We start from the raw sequence: 17,440 nt of genomic DNA on the forward strand, positions 1-17,440 counted from the left end.
AAGACACTACTTCAATCAAGATTAAGCAATTAATGACCACAACATGTGAACTTGAATGAAATGAAATTTGTGGAAACATTTATATCATTAATCAATTACAGTGGGGAAAAAAATCATATATTGCAGTATACAATGCATCCGGAAAGTATTGATAGCGCTTCACCTGTTCTACGTTTTTGTTTATGTTACAGCCTCATTCCAAAATGGATTAAGTTCATTTTGCCCATAAAGTTCAACACACTACACCCCATAATGGTGATGTGAAAAAAGTGTTTTGAAGTTGTAGCAAATATAGTAAAAATAAAAAAAACTTGAGAAATCACATGAAAACAAGCATTCACAGCCTTTGACATGAAGCTCAGAATTGAGCTGAGGTGCATTCTGTTTCCACTGATCATCCCTGAGGTGTTTCAGCAGATTAACTGCAGTCCACCTGTGGTAAACTAAGGCCTAGTCCACACGTAGCCGGGTTTTTAAAAAAAAGGAATATCCGCCCCTCCAAAAACTTGCATCCACACCACCGCGTTTTAAAAACAAACTCTGTCCACACGTACCCGGATAAATACGTTGTTAAGGACATGCCAGACCTGTAGGCGGCAGTACTTCCCCTGTTCTTAACCTTGTCCTTCGTCTGTGGTCTTCCGCAAGGAGAAGTAATTCCGCTCGCAAAAACAAACAAGCAACAAGCGCTTGGACAATTGATGGATCAGGTAGTGACAGAGCGCAGCTCCGAGGGCTTCCATGATGCCGGCTAGTGTAAACACAGGTCGCACACGTGATGTCAGCATTTTTTTGTCGCGGAAAGTGACGTTGCGGACCTTAAAACTCCGGTTTTGTCTGTCCACACGCAGACACCCAAAACGGAGAAAACGCAGATCTTCACTTTGGCCGGAGTTTTTAAAAAGATCCGTTTTCGTGTGAAAAAACTCTGTTTTCGTGTGGATGACAGGCCAAAACGTAGAAAAATATCTACGTTTTGGCAGATCCCCGGCTACGTGTGGACAGAGCCTAAGTTTATTGGACATGATTTGGAAAGGCACACACCTGTCTATATAAGGCCCCTGGGTTGGCAGTGCATGTCAAAGCACAAACCAAGCATGAAGACAAAGGAACTGAGTGTAGACCTCCGAGACAGGATTGTCTCTTGAGGCACAAGGCTGGGGAAGGTTACAGAAACATTTCTGTTGCTAAAGGTTCCTATGATCACAGTGGCCTCCATCATCCGTAAGTGGAAGAAGTTTGGAGCCACCAAGACTCTTCCTAGAGCTGTCCGGCCTTCTAAGCTGAGTGAACGGGGAGAAGGGCCTTGGTCAGGGAGGTGACCAATAACCGGATGGTCACTTTGTCAGAGCTCCAGCGGTCTTCTGTGGAGAGGGGAGAACCTTGCAGAAGGACAACCATCTCTGCAGCAATCCACCAATCAGGCCTGTATGGTAGAATGGCCAGTTGGAAGTCTCTCCTTAGTAAAAGGCACATGGCAGCCCCCTTGGAGTTTGCTAAAAGGCACCTTAGGGACCCTCAGACCATGAGAAACAAAATCCTCTGGTCTGATGAGACAAATATTTAACTCTTTGGAGTGAATGCCAGGCGTTACGTTTGGAGAAAATCAGGCACTGCTCATCACCAGGCCAATACCACCCCTACAGTGAAGCATGGTGGTGGCAGTATCATGCTTTGGGGATGTTTTTCAGCGGCAGGAACTGGAAGACTAGTCAGGATAGACAGAAAGATGACTGCACCAATGTACAGAGACATCCTGGATGAAAACCTGCTCCAAAGGGCTCTTGACCTCAGACTGGGGCGACGGGTCACCTTTCTGCAGGACAATGACCCTAAGCACACAGCAAAATATCAAAGGAGTCGCTACAGAAAAACTCGGTGAATGTCCTTGAGTGGCCCAGCCAGAGCCCAGACCTGAACCCCATTGAACATCTCTGGAGAGAACTGAAAACTGCTGTGCACCAGCGCTTTCCATCCAACCTGATGGAGCTCGAGAGGTGCTGCAAAGACGAACGGGCAAAACTGCCCAAAGCTAGGTGTGGCAAGCTTGCGGCATCATATTCAACATGACTTGAGGCTGTAATTGCTGCAAAAGGTGCATCAACAAAGTACTGAGTAAAGGCTGTGAATACTTATGTTCATGTGATGTTTCAAGTTTTTTATTTTTAATAAATTTGTAACAACTTCAGACACTTTTTTCACATTATCAATATGGGGTGTTGACTTTTATGGGCAAAATGAATTAAATCCATTTTGGAATGAGGCTGTAACATAAACAAAACAGTGGAATAAGTGAAGCGCTATGAATACTTTCTGGATGCACTGTAAAAACAACACAGTAAATGTTAAAGTTAAGTGGGGAAAAAGAGAGTATCATGGCAAAAAAAGAAGAATGTTGGGACTGCGTTTTTGCAGGTATGGCTTTTAATAGTAAACTGAATCTACAGTTCTTAGCAGACTAGGTAGACTCATCAAAATTAGGAAAAAAAAGTGCTCTGAACATGTGATGATTCCTTTTAAGCAAACTGTGGGCATCAGATTCTGTTCAAAAAACAACTTCCTGAGGTAGTTTTTTCTTCCTAATCAACTAGAGATGATTTAAATAGGGTTATTTTGTCTCACCTGGTTGATGTCATAATAAATGACTCCAAACTTTCCAAACTGTTCCATTTTCCCAGATATGTCATCGAATTGGTAGAGATCGATTGGCAGTGGCGTCTCGTTGATTACAGCCTGCATGCTGGTGACCCTGAAACTGTTGTCGTAGGTATAGTCAAAGCGTGCATTCACCATCCCATCTTCACTGAAGCGGAATATCTGTCGATCAACCAGAGGGCCGATTTGGCGGAACCGAATGGAGCAGATGAAACCTTCACTTTGTAAGTTAACCGTCTTAAGCACCCCGGCAGTCTCATCATACGTAAAACTGACTCGTGTTGAATCATAAAGAATCTCTGCCAGCTTATTCTAGTGAGAGAAAAACAACAGAGTAAAATGTTATGGAGAACCAGATCATACAAATCCAGTTATACATTATTACAGTCAATGTGACAGCAGTTCACTTAAATTCTTCTTCTTTTATAGCTACAACGCCTCACCATGACCACCTGATCATGTCTCATGATAAATGAATGAAAATAAGCTATAGGATGTAGATTTTATTACTTATATAAGCTCAATGGCACAAAAACATTTATAATTTTAACTTTTTGTAAAAAAGCTCAGACAAATTTAACTAAAAAAACTAAACATAATAATGAAATCAAACTATTATTTAAAAAAAACAAGTTTATCGAATCTTCTAAATGTGGGACTGCTTTAGAGGTGAGACTGTTTTGCTATCTATGCCTTTAAATGAGGAATGTTCACCATTCAAAAGAGCAAATATACATTTTCTTAAAAAAATATTTAAATGATAATTACTGTTGTATGTTTAAAAAATTCAAATACCTGTCTGCGATATTTGTATAGTATCTGTCGACCAGTACCTAGGTGGGAAAGTCTGAGAAGCTGAAAAGACAAAAATCCATTAAAACATTGGAAGATTAAATTAAATGCAAAGCAGATGCTCATGACAGTCCCCTAGATGAAGCAGCTTGGCATCACTTATCAAGAATGGAAGTAACATTGCAAAAAAAATATTGCATTCAGTAAAAAGACTGTTTGGGAATTTGTTGCACGCCACAAACCTGTCCATCTTCCGAGTAGTCAACAGTGACAGAGGCATTGCTTTCTGGTGGGGTGTATATGTTTCTGTAGTATCCAATGGATCTGATGGTCTGCATGGTATGTCGAGCCACACTGGGCATGGTAACTGCAGACAGACGATTCCCCGAGTCATATTCAAAGATGTACTGATGCTGGCTGTGCAGCAGTAGGACCATGGACTGTTAGAGAGGCCAAAAAAAGAGAGTGTATAACATACCATTGAAGTAGTAAAGCAACTAGAGCAGTGACACATCTACTAAAAAAATAATCAAGTCACCCAACAGAATGCTTAATAGCTATGGCAGGGGCGAAGTTTTGGGGGGGGGCTGAGGGGTAGCGAGCCCCCGGCCCAGGCTTTTCTGGCCACTGATAGACCCTTTTACTACCTACGTCATCAAAAGTTGCGCGCAAAGCCTGGCAACGAGAGTGAAGGCTTCCTCATTCACACTCGATACTAAAACAGCGTTTTAAACCCTTTGTTTTGAAGTTCTGAGCACGTAAAAATGTCGGGTTGTTGCGTGTATGGATGCCAGAATCGCTTCTCTTCAAGCAGTGGACTGAAACTTTACAGAATTCCGAAGGGAGCACATCCATTTCAACAAAATCGGAGGCGTCTGTGGCTGCAGGTCATCAAAAGGGTCGATGAAAACTGGACTGAAAACACGATCCGAAATGCTCGAGTTTGTAGCGCCCATTTTATATCAGGTAAGGTAATTATGTACTAAGGTTACATATAAATTTATACGCTTTATTTCATGCTTCAAATTAACATTTCATTCTAATTCATCTGTATTTTCCCACTGCATATTAGTATAAACTGTATTTCTCTAAAATTAACATGATTGTACTCTGAGCACGCTAAAAAAAGAAACCTATGCTATACTCACCCTGCCATGCAGGTACAGTTGGCTGTGAAGACGTAGTTCTCTGGTTTGTTTACTATGACCCAAGCCTCGTACGTAGCAGTCTTGTGTCCTTGTCTTTGGCTAGGAAGGACTTCTGCCTTCAAGATGCAAAACTCAGAGTCTATGTCGTGATATTTTACTTTCTGTACGTGGCCACAGACAACATAGTTGTATGCATCTAACTAACGATTTGTATGCCCGTAGCTTCTCACGTGTGTACTTACTGGGCCTCTCCACTAAAAACGTATATATATCGGGCCACTGGATTTCTGGCCACGCACCTACATCTTCCACCCATTCCGTAATGCCACAGGGATCCGGGAGTCTGTTGCCATTCGTTAAAGTGAGTTTAATAATATAACATTCAAGATTTGCCGGTGATAACCCCGCAGCATAGCTTGATAAAGGCTGACACAACGCCATTCTCTGTTGCCAAGCTGCGCGCGCATTCTCGCTGACGTCATATTGTTTACAAACAGTAAAAGGGTCTATTGATTAGGGGATGGAGTCACATGTTGCTCCAGAAATGTCTGCCTGCTGTTTCACTGTCTGCAGCCATTTCCTGGTTCAGAGTCTGACAAAAAACCATGAAACTGAGCAAAATGTTCAGCAACACCAACATTTTTCAGCTGAGTTGTGTTTCTGTGGAGCATACAGGTTACCTTACACTGTTTACTGATCACCTCAAGTTATTTTGCCATGAGTAATATATATATATATATATATATATATATATATATATATATATATATATATATATATATATATATATATATATATATATATATATATATATGATGAAACCTCTCAAAGAAAGTATTTCAACAACTAATTGTCTTTATTAGTATAAAACACGATTAGTGAGTCCACATCCAGACAGAATTATTCTCTTCTGTCTTGTGATCTGCAGCAGCTAGAATGTTTATGACCAGAAAATTTATTTTTGTTTTACAACATGCCCACTTTCAAATGAACACTCCTCTTGTTTTAACATTTTCTTTCTTGTGCTGGCTCGCTATATTTCCATTTGGGTGCCATCTATCCAGCTCCATCTGCCTTTTGGCGCATTTAACCTCTGGTTGATCCGAAGCTGCTGCTGCTGCTGGGCTTAAAAGGAGCAGGGAGACAACACCACCTTGCTGGATGATTACTCACTTTGGGTATTGCTATAACTTGAGATCACATGACAACTTCTCAAGCTTTGAACCTCTTGTGCTTGTCTTTAGTTCCTCGAGTTCCTAATTCCCCTTCTTGTCTCCAAGTACACTCGCCTCGTCCATCCCTCAGCCATAAACTTACGGACCTCCTCTCTGGACCATGTCTCCCCTACTCACCCAGACAGACTCACACACCTTGCACTCTCTTCTCCCCTCCTGGAAGGACTCTCAAGCCTGACCTCCACCTCAGACCTGACAACCTCCCACTAACACCACAGCCGCCTTCCAAACCCACCGCTTCGTCACAACCTTAAACGGACCCTTCTCTCCTCCCTTTGACGTCGCTCCTTTAGTTCCCTTTTTCTCAAAATAAATATTATTTCTTCCGTTTTTGCCTCCCATATTGTCCTGGGTCAGGAGACTTAACCAGAACATCACAGAGGAGGGTAGTAACAAAGGGGAGAGACAAAAAAGGCTAGATGCAGTTGGTGCCCAATCCTGGTCCTGGAGGGCCAGAATCCAGCAGTTTTTAGTTTTAACTCTGTTTCAACACACCTGATTTCAATCAGCAGGTGATTAACCCTCTGGAGGCAGGCGTTTGCAGATTTGCAACTTTTAAAACCTACCTACCTGGTTACTCCACATACGTATTCATGAGCATTTTTTAACTCAGAAGTACCCCTGAAGGACTTAGTTGTTCGTCCTTTTATCCAAACTGTTTTTGAGGCTGATTAATAGGTGTCTGCAGCGCTTGATGAGCTGCTGCACAGGTGATTCAACCACTGAATCAAGTGTGTTGAAGTAGAGAAACCACAAAACCTGCTGGATACCAATCCCCCAGGACCGGGATTTGGCACCCCTAGGCTACAGAAAGGTGAGGACATGAGTTAAAGCAGGAGATGCAGCCAGATTTGGACACATTTTAGCAATATTGACAATTCAAAGGAATAGTGTGAACTATGCAAAGCAAAAATATCTTTTCAAGCAGGCGCAGCAAATGTCCCTGTATGATTATCTCAGCTTTTCTAAGTTTATTTTTTTTACCTGTAAATAGTTAAGTCCATAAAAATAACTTACTTACAGAGAAAGTAAAAGACACCACTGCCCCCGTAGCCAGAATATCAGACTTGTAAGTTCAGTGTGGCGTGCCGCTGATTAGCTGATGTACCTGGTGCAGCAGTTTACTTCCAGCAGGTTTCCTGCATGTTTTAGATCATGAACACATCTGATATGTTTGATTTAGTGATGAATCCCTTCTATAGACGCTAATGATGGCTGGGGAGTCATTTCACACAGCGAGAAAATAAGTCTAGCTTTTGGTCCTGGACACAAGAGGTGCAAAAAACAAGCCCAAACTTCCTAGTCTTCCTTTAAATGATTAACAGTTGATTAAATGTAGGTTTGTAGATCGGTCAATAATGTCACACACATTTTACATATGTTCTGGTAATAAATTAAATTATAAAACAAAGTGAGGAGCCGTTTGAGAGCTGTAAGAACCGGTTAATTTTAGTGAGCCGAGCTGTAAGAACCGGTTCTCCTAAAAGAGCCGGAGAATATTGTATAGAGAATATTGTATAATATTGTAATTCTGTATTTAGTTCAGAATAAAAAGGATAAGGTGAATCACATGAAGCATTTCAGTCTGGTATGACAACAGGAGGCCATTGTTTACCTCTCAGGATAACCTTTGACCTGAGAGGCACATGCAGACAGCAAGCTTAAAGTCTTGTTGCTTTCCAAACCAAAAGTTTTGTCTATAAAATGTTTAGCATACATGGTCAGATGACCAGCTCTGGCTGAGACAGAAAGACTTGGTGTGTGCAGAAAGTTCACCTTAAATGGGAGAGAATGAGCCTCAGATCTTAAAGATAAAATGACACCAAGAGCCACTGGTTAGCTACTCTGAGGAGATGCAGTCTCCCATCTCATCTGCCTATATGGGAGGGGACAGTTTCCTCAGAGGATAAAAAGTGTGCTTTGGGCATTGGCCGGGGGGAGTTTGAATTTGGACTGGGATCTCCTCCATACGCATGCATGTATCTGTACTACTGACATGGACTGGATTGTAATAAACTGGTTATCTTTTATAACTTAATCTTTGTCATGATTGAGTCATATTACCCCAAGATACAAGACCAGCATTGGGTCACAAGTAAGTGTCATATATATAAACTGTATTGCTGTAGTATTATTATTTTGAAGGTTACCAGGGATTTTACACTGAAATCGTGTGTGATTTCCTGATTAGCCCTATATTAACTGCGGAAACCGATGCATCCCAGAAGCTGCTTGCGTCAAAAACTAGAACCCGATCCAATCTTTAGCGACGCGACGTGCCGCTTCTGGGACGCGTGCCGCTGTAACACCAGGAGCATAAATTAGCAGAATCTGTAGAGGAGAATGCCTGTCGAAGCCGATGAGCCAAAAGTTTAGTCGCCCTGTCTCCAGATTCATAATAACAGTATTTAGCTTGAAATAAGAGTTCCTCAACCTCTCTAGTGGAGAGTGTATCATACTCAGCTTGAAAAGAAAGATGATCCCTATATATGTTGGGGGATGGGGAGGAGGCATACAGTACATACTATTAAGCTGGGAAATTCACACCATCAACTCTTGTAATTTTTTTCCCTGTGTTTGTTCTCATAGCTACTGTATGAAATAATTTCACCCCTAATATATGCTTTCATGGTCTCCCATACCAGGGAGGCTGAGATCCCTGGAGTTCTATTGGTAGTAAGAAAAGACTCAATTTGTTAGAAACAAACTTCACAAAATCTTTGTTAGATAGCAGACGCGTATTAGGACACCAAAGGAGTTAAATACGTTCATGCTCATGTACACATAATTCCAGCGTGGATGGAGCATGATCTGAAATTAGAATAGCATTGTAGGAGCAAAACCTAACAGCATGGAGAAAGCGTTTTTCCAGGAGAAAATAATCAATGCGGGAATTGAAGTGATGAACATGAGAAAAAAAAAAGAAGAAATTTTACCGGTTGAATTAAGAAAACGACATGGATCAATGACTGAGAACTCTTCCATGAAGGATCAGATAGATTTAGAGGACTTTGAAAACACACCTGGTCTAGTGGAAGAGCGGTCTAACACCAAGTTAAGCCAACAGTTGAAGTCACCTCCCATAATAAGTCAATGTATGGACACGTCAGGCAATTTGGTAAACAACTGAGGAAAAAAATTGTCATCATCCCAATTTGGATCGTAAACGTTAGCCAAAATAACGGGGTTCCTGTTTGGTTGTCCCGTTACAAACACAAACCTTCCATTAGGATCAGATACTACATTAGAACACACAAAGGGAACTGATTTGTGAATCAAAATTGCAGCCCCCCTAGATTTACCATAAAACTGGAATAAATAACTTAACTGACCCACCTCCCCTTTAATCTGGTGTGGCCAGGAGATTGCAAGTGGGTCTCCTGGAGGAAAGAAATATGGGCTCCTAAAGTTTGAAGATGGTGAAGAACTTGAGTGCGTTTAATAGGTTGGTTTGGACCATTACTGTTCCGGCTAACAAATTTTAGTCCAGCCCGATTGTTGAAGCGATCCAGCCTGCTGCATGCTTAAGTAATATTTTACACTGCAGCATGGAATGTATACCAGTCCCAGAAATGATTAAGAGCATGGGTGACCTGACAAAACAAAACCCCAAACATACACGGAACGAAAACAGTGATACTGAAGGTGACCCAAACTGAGCACATCCTCGGGATCCATAGCCCCTTTCGGCGGAGATGCAGGTTCAGTCGAGGGTGAGACCTTAGCCCGGCCTGTGCGAGTAGAGTTTCCACGTGCATCTGCCATTGTCAGTTGAAATTTCCCCAAAACACACCAAAACTGACCCCTCCTCTGTTAATCTTTTTGAGAGGTAGATGTTTCCCTCTTAACTTAACTTCCCTTATTAATGAATCAAAAACATCTTTACAGTTCTAAATATCCACACCGATATTTAAACATGATGTCAGCTTAAAAAGGATGTTGGCAAAGACAAAAATGTTAACCTAACCTAACTTGTGCAGCAGAAGGGTCATTCAGATGACTCCATGTGATGCACAAAAATAATACAATGTATGGCAGTTAATTTATTTAGTGTTAATCTTTTACCTTATCTAAATATGTGTAGCTCCATATCTTTCCATCAGCGAAAACTCGGGAAATGATTCTTCCTTGACTGTCATACTCCCATCTCTCTGTGGTTGAACCCCTCTGAAGGCCTGTCACCTGCCCTGTGCTGGAAAGACATGCACACAAGCAGAAGCACACAATCAGCTTCACATTTTGTACAAATACTTGACTTGCACTTGATTTAAAGGGATACGTTGCAACTTTTCCACATCTTTAAATACTTTTCTTGAGCCAGCGTGTGAGCGGACTGTTTCACCCTGTTCACTGGCCATTAGAGCGAGGGGTGGGGGGTGGGGAGGGGAGAGTTGATTAATCAGCGTGAGATATTGGAGCTGTGGAGTGAGAGCTCAACGCATGAAAGTTGGCAGCCCTGTTAGAGGGTAAGGAAATGCCTCACAGCCTCTATCGCCCCAGTTACTGGTCCGGTCTGTGTAACTTAGACTGCAGTACCAGGTATGTAAGCTGTGTCTAGCACGTTTCCTGCATGTTTTAGATCATGAACATAACTGATTTGTTTAATTTAGTGATGAACCACTCCTGTAGACAATAAGGATGGCTGAGAGACATTTCAGCTGTTAGATTAAGGTGTTAAAAAGACAAACTACCATATCTGCTGTTAAAGACTCAACCGGGAATATAGTATATGACCCTGAAAGAATAAACAACACCTTCAGAGACTTTTACCAAACGTTGTACTCACCACAGATAAACCCATCAGATAATGAGATCAATGAGTTCCTTGACAGGATAACACTTCCTAAATTATCAGACAGCCAAGCTACAGTCCTGGACTCGCCACTAACATCAGCGGAGCTCCAGGAAGCCCTTAAATCCATGACGAATAGGAAAGCTCCAGGTCCAGACGGGTTCCCAGTAGAATTCTACAAAGAATTCTGGATCATTCTGGCTCCAATATTTTTCAGAATGGTGAGGGAAATCGAAGAGAGCAGCAGATTACAGCCAAACATGAATTCAGCCAATATTAGTCTCTTGTTAAAACCAGGCAAAGACCCGGCATTTCCTACCAGCTATCGCCCAATTTCTCTTATTAATGTTGATCTCAAAATAATTTGTAAAGCCCTGGCCAAAAGATTAGAGAAGGTAACCCCCTTCATAATACACCCTGACCAAACTGGTTTCATTAAGGGTAGACAATCACCCACAAATTCACGTAGATTACTTAATTTGATAGATTTCTCTTACAGTAGAAACATAGAAACTAGTACATTATCTCTAGATGCAGAAAAAGCTTTTGATAGAGTTAACTGGAAGTTCTTATTTGCAACTTTACATAAATTTGGTTTTGGGAACTTCTTCATAAACTGGCTACAAACATTATACAGTTCACCAACAGCACGTGTCAGGACGAACGACCAAATGTCAGCTAGCTTCTGTCTTAAGAGGGGGACCAGGCAGGGATGCCCACTCTCCCCCTCACTATTTACTATCTTTATTGAACCACTAGCAGCAGCAATTAGGCAAACAACAGATATTAAAGGGATAAAGTGTAAGAAAATAGAACATAAGATCAGTCTTTATGCAGATGATGTTTTACTCTTTCTCCAGAATTCTCAATCCTCTCTCTCCCAAGCAATAGAACTGATAAACTCTTTTTCCAGAGTTTCAGATTACTCTATAAACTGGTTAAAATCCACAGTTCTACCAATTAATTTCTCATTTGTCAATTTGCTTAATACACAATTGGAGTCAGGGAATATCACATACCTGGGAATTAATATCTCTCCCAAGTTAGCAGATCTAACCAAACTGAATTACATCCCACTTTTAAGGAAAGTGGAAGATGATCTTGCAAGATGGAAATCCTTACCAATATCACTCATGGGGAGAGTTGCTACAATTAAAATGATGGTCTTACCCAGAATAAATTACTTATTCTCGATGATCCCAAACAAACCTTCAGCTGACTGGTTTAAATCTCTGGACTCCTCAATTACTAAATTCCTTTGGCAGGATAAACCTCCACGAATTAGCTTAAAAACGCTTCAGAAGACCAAAGACAGAGGAGGACTGGATTTACCCAACTTTTATTATTATTTCTTAGCCAACAGGCTGCAATATATACCAAGATGGTTGCAAGATAACCCATTAGACGAGTCCTGGTTAGATATAGAACAGACACTTTGCAATACGATAGAGCTTTCAGACTTACCATTTATTAGCCCAAGCATAAGAAAACATGAAAGCTTCAAAAGTATTAGTATCAGCACCTCTCTGACAGCATGGTGGGAGTATCTTAAAATGACAGAGTCTTCACTAGTACCATGCAGACGCACACCTATCTGGAACAATCCTGACATTTTGCAAAACAACAAAATGATGAACCTTCCGGACTGGAAAAATAAAGGAATCCTATACCTGGAACACATATATGAAGGATTGGACTTCATCCCATTTAATCAAATAGTCTCCCAATTTGGAATGGATAAGAATAGCTTTTTAGAATATCACCAAATTAAATCTGTAGTCAAACAAAAATTTAAGCTCAATAAAATAGAATTACAAACACCACCAAGGGTATTAGACTTTTATAATCTCAAACACCCCAAACTACTGTCTAAAGTATATAAGACACTGTCCAAAATAGACGATAAAATTGCAATCCCTATTGAAAAATGGGAGGTGGATCTATCAGTTAGCTTTGACCAGGACTTCTGGTCCCAAACTTGTTTAAAAACTTTTAAAATGATCAGACACCCCAATTTACAATTAATTCAGTACAAAATTCTACACAGAGTACACTATACAGGTCATCGGATGTTCAAGATGGGGTTTGTGTCGTCTGACACCTGTACACACTGCACAAACAACATTCCTGACAATTACATTCATGCACTGTGGTCCTGCCCACCTGTCCAGGAATTTTGGGGTAGAGTATGTGAGGATCTGTCAAAATGTCTGAAATGTCATATCCCAACTTCCCCTTCTCTTTGTTTACTGGGACAGCTGCACGAAGTCCCGATTGCAACATCTTTGGTTCACGTGGTTCTGACTGCCATATGCATCGCTAAGAAAACTATCCTCTTGAATTGGAAAAATAGAGAAAGTCTCTGCATTAACCAGTATAGAAATCTTTTGTTAGATCATATTGCACTTGATATAGCCTCTGCTTCCACTTCAGATGAATCTCTCTGGGCTCCTTTGATCGGTTCCATCACATAGCGAGGGTGGGGGGCCATTGATGTTGTCCTGCGGGATGGTGTGGGTGGGTGGGTGGGTGGGTGGGTGGGGGGGGGGGGGGTCTGAGTTTGGAGTATCCGGATGTTCCCTGGAGGTGGGTTCACTGGGGGTGTCTGGGACTGGGGGGCTGTTGCCCCCCTCTGGAGGTGCTTGGGTTGCCTCGGGGGGTGGACTGCTGGCGGTTGTGAGTGGGGCCCCTTGGGGATCTTGGCGGCGGCCATGGGTCACTGCCTGGCGGCTGCAATGCCCCTGGGCGGGTCTGGGTGGGGGCCTGGGGGCTCGGGGTTTGGGGGTGGCCGGCCCCGTGTGGGGATCTGGGCGGTGCCTTGGGGGTCGGGTCCTGACATGTATGCTGCCGGGAAGAAGGCAGGAACACTCAGCAGTGCCTGGCCCGGGCTCGGGGGCATCAGGTAGACCTTGGCTCCTCTGCCGTTCCATCACAGGGGAGGGGGAGGTCCAGGACGGGGAGGACCAAACCTTACCTGGATGTCCCATGTCTTATATATTCTGGAAGTTGTGCAAATGCAGGGGTGGGCATAGATATTCTGCTGGGATGGGGCTGGGTTGGTGCCCTCGGACTCCGTGAGGCTCTGTAATGCTGCTGCTTTGGGCCCTGGCAGGATGGGCTGGGGTCTCCATGCCCTGGGTGGCAGTTTGACAACAGAGGTGCCTATTGGGGCCAGTAGGGGAGCTGGCTCCCTGGAGGGCTAAGCCGAACCAGCCATTCCTCCCCATCCCCGCATGTTCCTCTCCTCCTGCTCCCTCACATCATCACACAAACATACACATAGGACCTTGGGGGGTGGGCAAGTCAGGGAGTGCGGGTATGGACCCCATTTCCGCATTCCTGTGGCAACCTGCCCCCCAATTTTATTTGCACCTTATACACTTCCACTGACGACATTCCACACAAACACACACTTAGGGCCTTGGGAGTGAGCACATTCAACGGCATTTGGCAGGGGGATATTTCAGCCTCCTCCCGAGTGCCGGTGCCCACTTCCAATTTTAAACCGCACTTAGACACTGATGGCTGAGGGTGTAAGTGGGGTGGTGCGGTGGCATCAGCTGGCATATGCCAGATGATGCCCGCACTGCCCACTCACCACAGCCATGGAATACACCTCATGATCACACAACACTATATTGGAGCAGGTGGAGGGAGACTAGGGGTCTTAGCCACCTCTGTTGTTGCTAGGCTTCCTGGGGCTGGAGGCTAGGAGGGAGATCTGGCCGTCTGGTTGGGGTCTGGGGTGGTGGGTTGCTGTGCTCAGCGTTGGGCGGGGGAGCCTGCTCATCAGCACCCCAGCAGAAAGGGTCAAACTCTGGTTACCGGTGATGGTTGTACCCCATGTGCAGCAGTACCGGGACCAGAGTTAATAGGGTGTGTATGGGGAGCATGAGTGAGTGTCCGGCGTGCATTTTTGTAAGTCTTGGGTTGTATGTGCATGTGTGAGCATGAGGGAGGGAGTGTATGACTGTGTTTGTGTATGACTGTATATGTCAGGTGGGGCCTTTGGGTCCTCCCCTCTCCTGGAACTTCTCTTGATGATATAGATCTTTGTCCCCCCTCCCCCTGCCACACCTGGTGTGGGGGCTTGTGCCATGGTCTGCCTGAGTGTTCGTGGCAACCGGGTCTGGGGGTTTAAGATTTTGGCATCTGCCTGATAGATCCCAGTGGCTGCCTGGTGGGGTCTGGGTCCCTGGGCTCTGCTGGGTCCCCGGCGGGGGTGGTCACCCCTGGGTCCCGGGTCGCTGGGTCCCGGGCTCGGCCGGCTAGGGGGTGGGAGGCTGCGGGCGGGCCTGTGGGCTTGCCGCTGATATCTCCAGGGACTCTGCCGGCTGCTGGTTGTGGCCCCCCGGGGCGATCCTCTGTGCCTCTCGAGGGGGGCGGGGGCCTTTCTGGTTGCAGTCTCTTTGGGGTTCCTGCATTCTGGGGCAACGCCTGGATCTCTGGGACTTGGAGCTCCCCCCGTCTCCTGCGCATCTTTGGGGGGCGGATCTGTGGTCCCTCACACTCTGTTGGACGCTCCTATAGAGAAACCTTAAATAAACAAGCGCGTGTACACACACAGGTGCTCACATGGTGCTCTCAAAAGTATGGGCTTGGGCACGTTCAACACATGTCTTAAGACTATGGGGGGCACTTAATGCATTGTGATTTATTATCGTGATTCTTCAGTTAAGCAATGTTGATTATATATATATATATATATATATATATATATATATATTGTTTTTTTGTTTTTTTTTTTTTTCATCAAGTTGACGCAGTGATAGGTAGATCTTGTTGTATTGTTGTTGTGTCCCTTTTTTGTGTCCTTTTGTTTTTTTTGTCTTTTTCTGCAGGTTTAGAAGCAGACTCTTGTTCATTGTTTATTTTTGTGGAACCCCCCCCCCCCCCCTCCTCCTCTCTCTCCACCTTTTCTTTTCCTTTCTCTTTCACCTCTGTCTCCGTGTCTGGTCGGAATTACAAAGCATTCAACAACAACAACAATAAAGTTTTAAGTATCAGGCGTGACATTAAAAGCAAACGCTTTGATGCTCCACCTGAGAATAAATCTGTAAGGCTTGTCACCAGCATTCAGACATCAATTCTGCTTGCTTCACAGCCAGACAGGATACGATACGGTAAAAAAAAAAAAAAAAAAAAAAAAAAAGACAAACGCATAGCGGTTCTACAAACGAGAACTAGGGGGTGCTAAAAGCAAGCCAAAACTGCCTAGTCTCCCTTTAAACACATGGTCTGAACTACAATCATGTTTAATTTCAATAATCTAAATTCACATCTAAACCTTACTCAAACTGTAGCCTATTAAAATATCTTAATTTTTATTATGTATAATCTGGGGTTGTTTGGGGGCCTGCTTAGTCTTACAATGGTGTGATGCCATCTTTAATGGCTGACTTATAATCATAATTCCCCAGCCAAAACATGCTTACCTGGAGAACGTTAAGTTGACTGACAGCAGCTTGCTACTAGGAATCCAGAGTGCTGGATGACCTTGGATGTCATAGATGATCTTTAGAATGAACTTCCTGTGGTCATCATAAATTTTCTCTGTCCGTAATGTGCGATCATAATCTACTGACAATAAGTTTCGCCCATTTACCTGTTAGGCAGGAAACACAAAAACACAATTTGTAAACAAACAAACAAAAATATCCTCCATTTGTTCGCATTCAGCTTTATTTATATAGCATTTTCACATGGCAAAAAGGTCAAACAACGAGAAGTGCAAAGTGCTTAATTTAAAAATCAAATGTTACCGGAGCGCAAATCGCATGGGATGGGCAGCTGGAGTTTATGACCAATGATTAATTGCGCCCACATTGTCAGATGTAACATACATGTCTTTTAACACGGGTTGTTTTTGCCTCAACATGGTGAGCTGTCCCACTGTTTAACGCACCAGCTGCAGACTCGTTCGACACATGACACCAAAAACCAAAAAAGCTCATAACCTCATGGCCGCAGCAGCACACAGGTTTCAGAAAATTACCTGTAAAATTCACCAGATTAAAAATAAATAATAAAAAAAAACTAGTTGCTGCCTTACAGTAGGACTATCTGAGAGAGAGAGAAAAAAAAGAACCAATATCAGACAAAAGCAGCCCAAAAAACTGTACCAGTTTTTTCAAGTTTGATAAAGGTTAGGTTAGCGGAAGATGTGAACAATTTCAGATTTCACTCACACAGCACTCAGGGACCTTTTAGAGGCGGGCATGACGAAACCGCCTGCGACAGTGTTAAGTGCCGGAATAACAACACCACAAAGCTAAGCTAACAGCAGACTCAGGAGGTAGCTGTGCTTATTACCTGCTTTACAAGAATACTTTTGATGGGCGATCAAATCACAGGTATCACGTCAAGGCTGCTAGAACACGCAGAGAGAGTTGGGAGATGCAGAATCCGGCAGCGAGCGATGCTCCGTTTCATGGAGGATGAAAGGAAAACAGCGCCGCTGATAAATGAGACGACGTGTAAGTTTAACCTATTGAACACGCGCATTTGTATGGTTTTACATTTTAATAATATTTAATAGTTTTTCTTTAGCAGATTACCAATTAGGGCTGCAACAAACGATTATTAGGATCATCGATGAATCGGATGGGATCTCGACTCAATTAATCGAATTAAACAGGAACATTTAAATCAAATCAAACTTTATTTATGAAGTGCTTTTCATACAAAAGATGTAAATCAAAGTGTTTTACAGATTAAAAAGACATCACATATCCCACAAATGTCATTAACTAAGTTACTTGATTAAAAACTGCTAGGGAAACATTTTTTCCTCTCCTTCCTTTACATTATTTAACAAC

General features: G+C 43.1%; 1 protein-coding gene across 12 annotated transcripts in view; it reads right to left on the reverse strand.

The window, feature by feature from the left end:
• The window catches only part of tenm3 (teneurin transmembrane protein 3), a 251,798-nt gene that overhangs the window by 11,872 nt on the left and 222,486 nt on the right, over positions 1 to 17,440 (reverse strand). For all 12 annotated transcript variants that reach the window (XM_054751727.2, XM_015954354.3, XM_015954353.3 and 9 more), the window contains 5 exons: positions 16,058 to 16,227; positions 9,896 to 10,022; positions 3,690 to 3,887; positions 3,451 to 3,510; positions 2,623 to 2,967 (listed from right to left, as the gene is read on the reverse strand). In XM_054751727.2, coding sequence (XP_054607702.2) covers positions 2,623 to 2,967; positions 3,451 to 3,510; positions 3,690 to 3,887; positions 9,896 to 10,022; positions 16,058 to 16,227 — 900 coding nt within the window. The remainder of the gene's footprint in view (positions 1 to 2,622; positions 2,968 to 3,450; positions 3,511 to 3,689; positions 3,888 to 9,895; positions 10,023 to 16,057; positions 16,228 to 17,440) is intronic.

The sequence above is a fragment of the Nothobranchius furzeri genome, chromosome 7 (genome assembly GCF_043380555.1).
Source record: "Nothobranchius furzeri strain GRZ-AD chromosome 7, NfurGRZ-RIMD1, whole genome shotgun sequence".
In the NCBI taxonomy this organism is placed as follows: domain Eukaryota; kingdom Metazoa; phylum Chordata; class Actinopteri; order Cyprinodontiformes; family Nothobranchiidae; genus Nothobranchius; species Nothobranchius furzeri.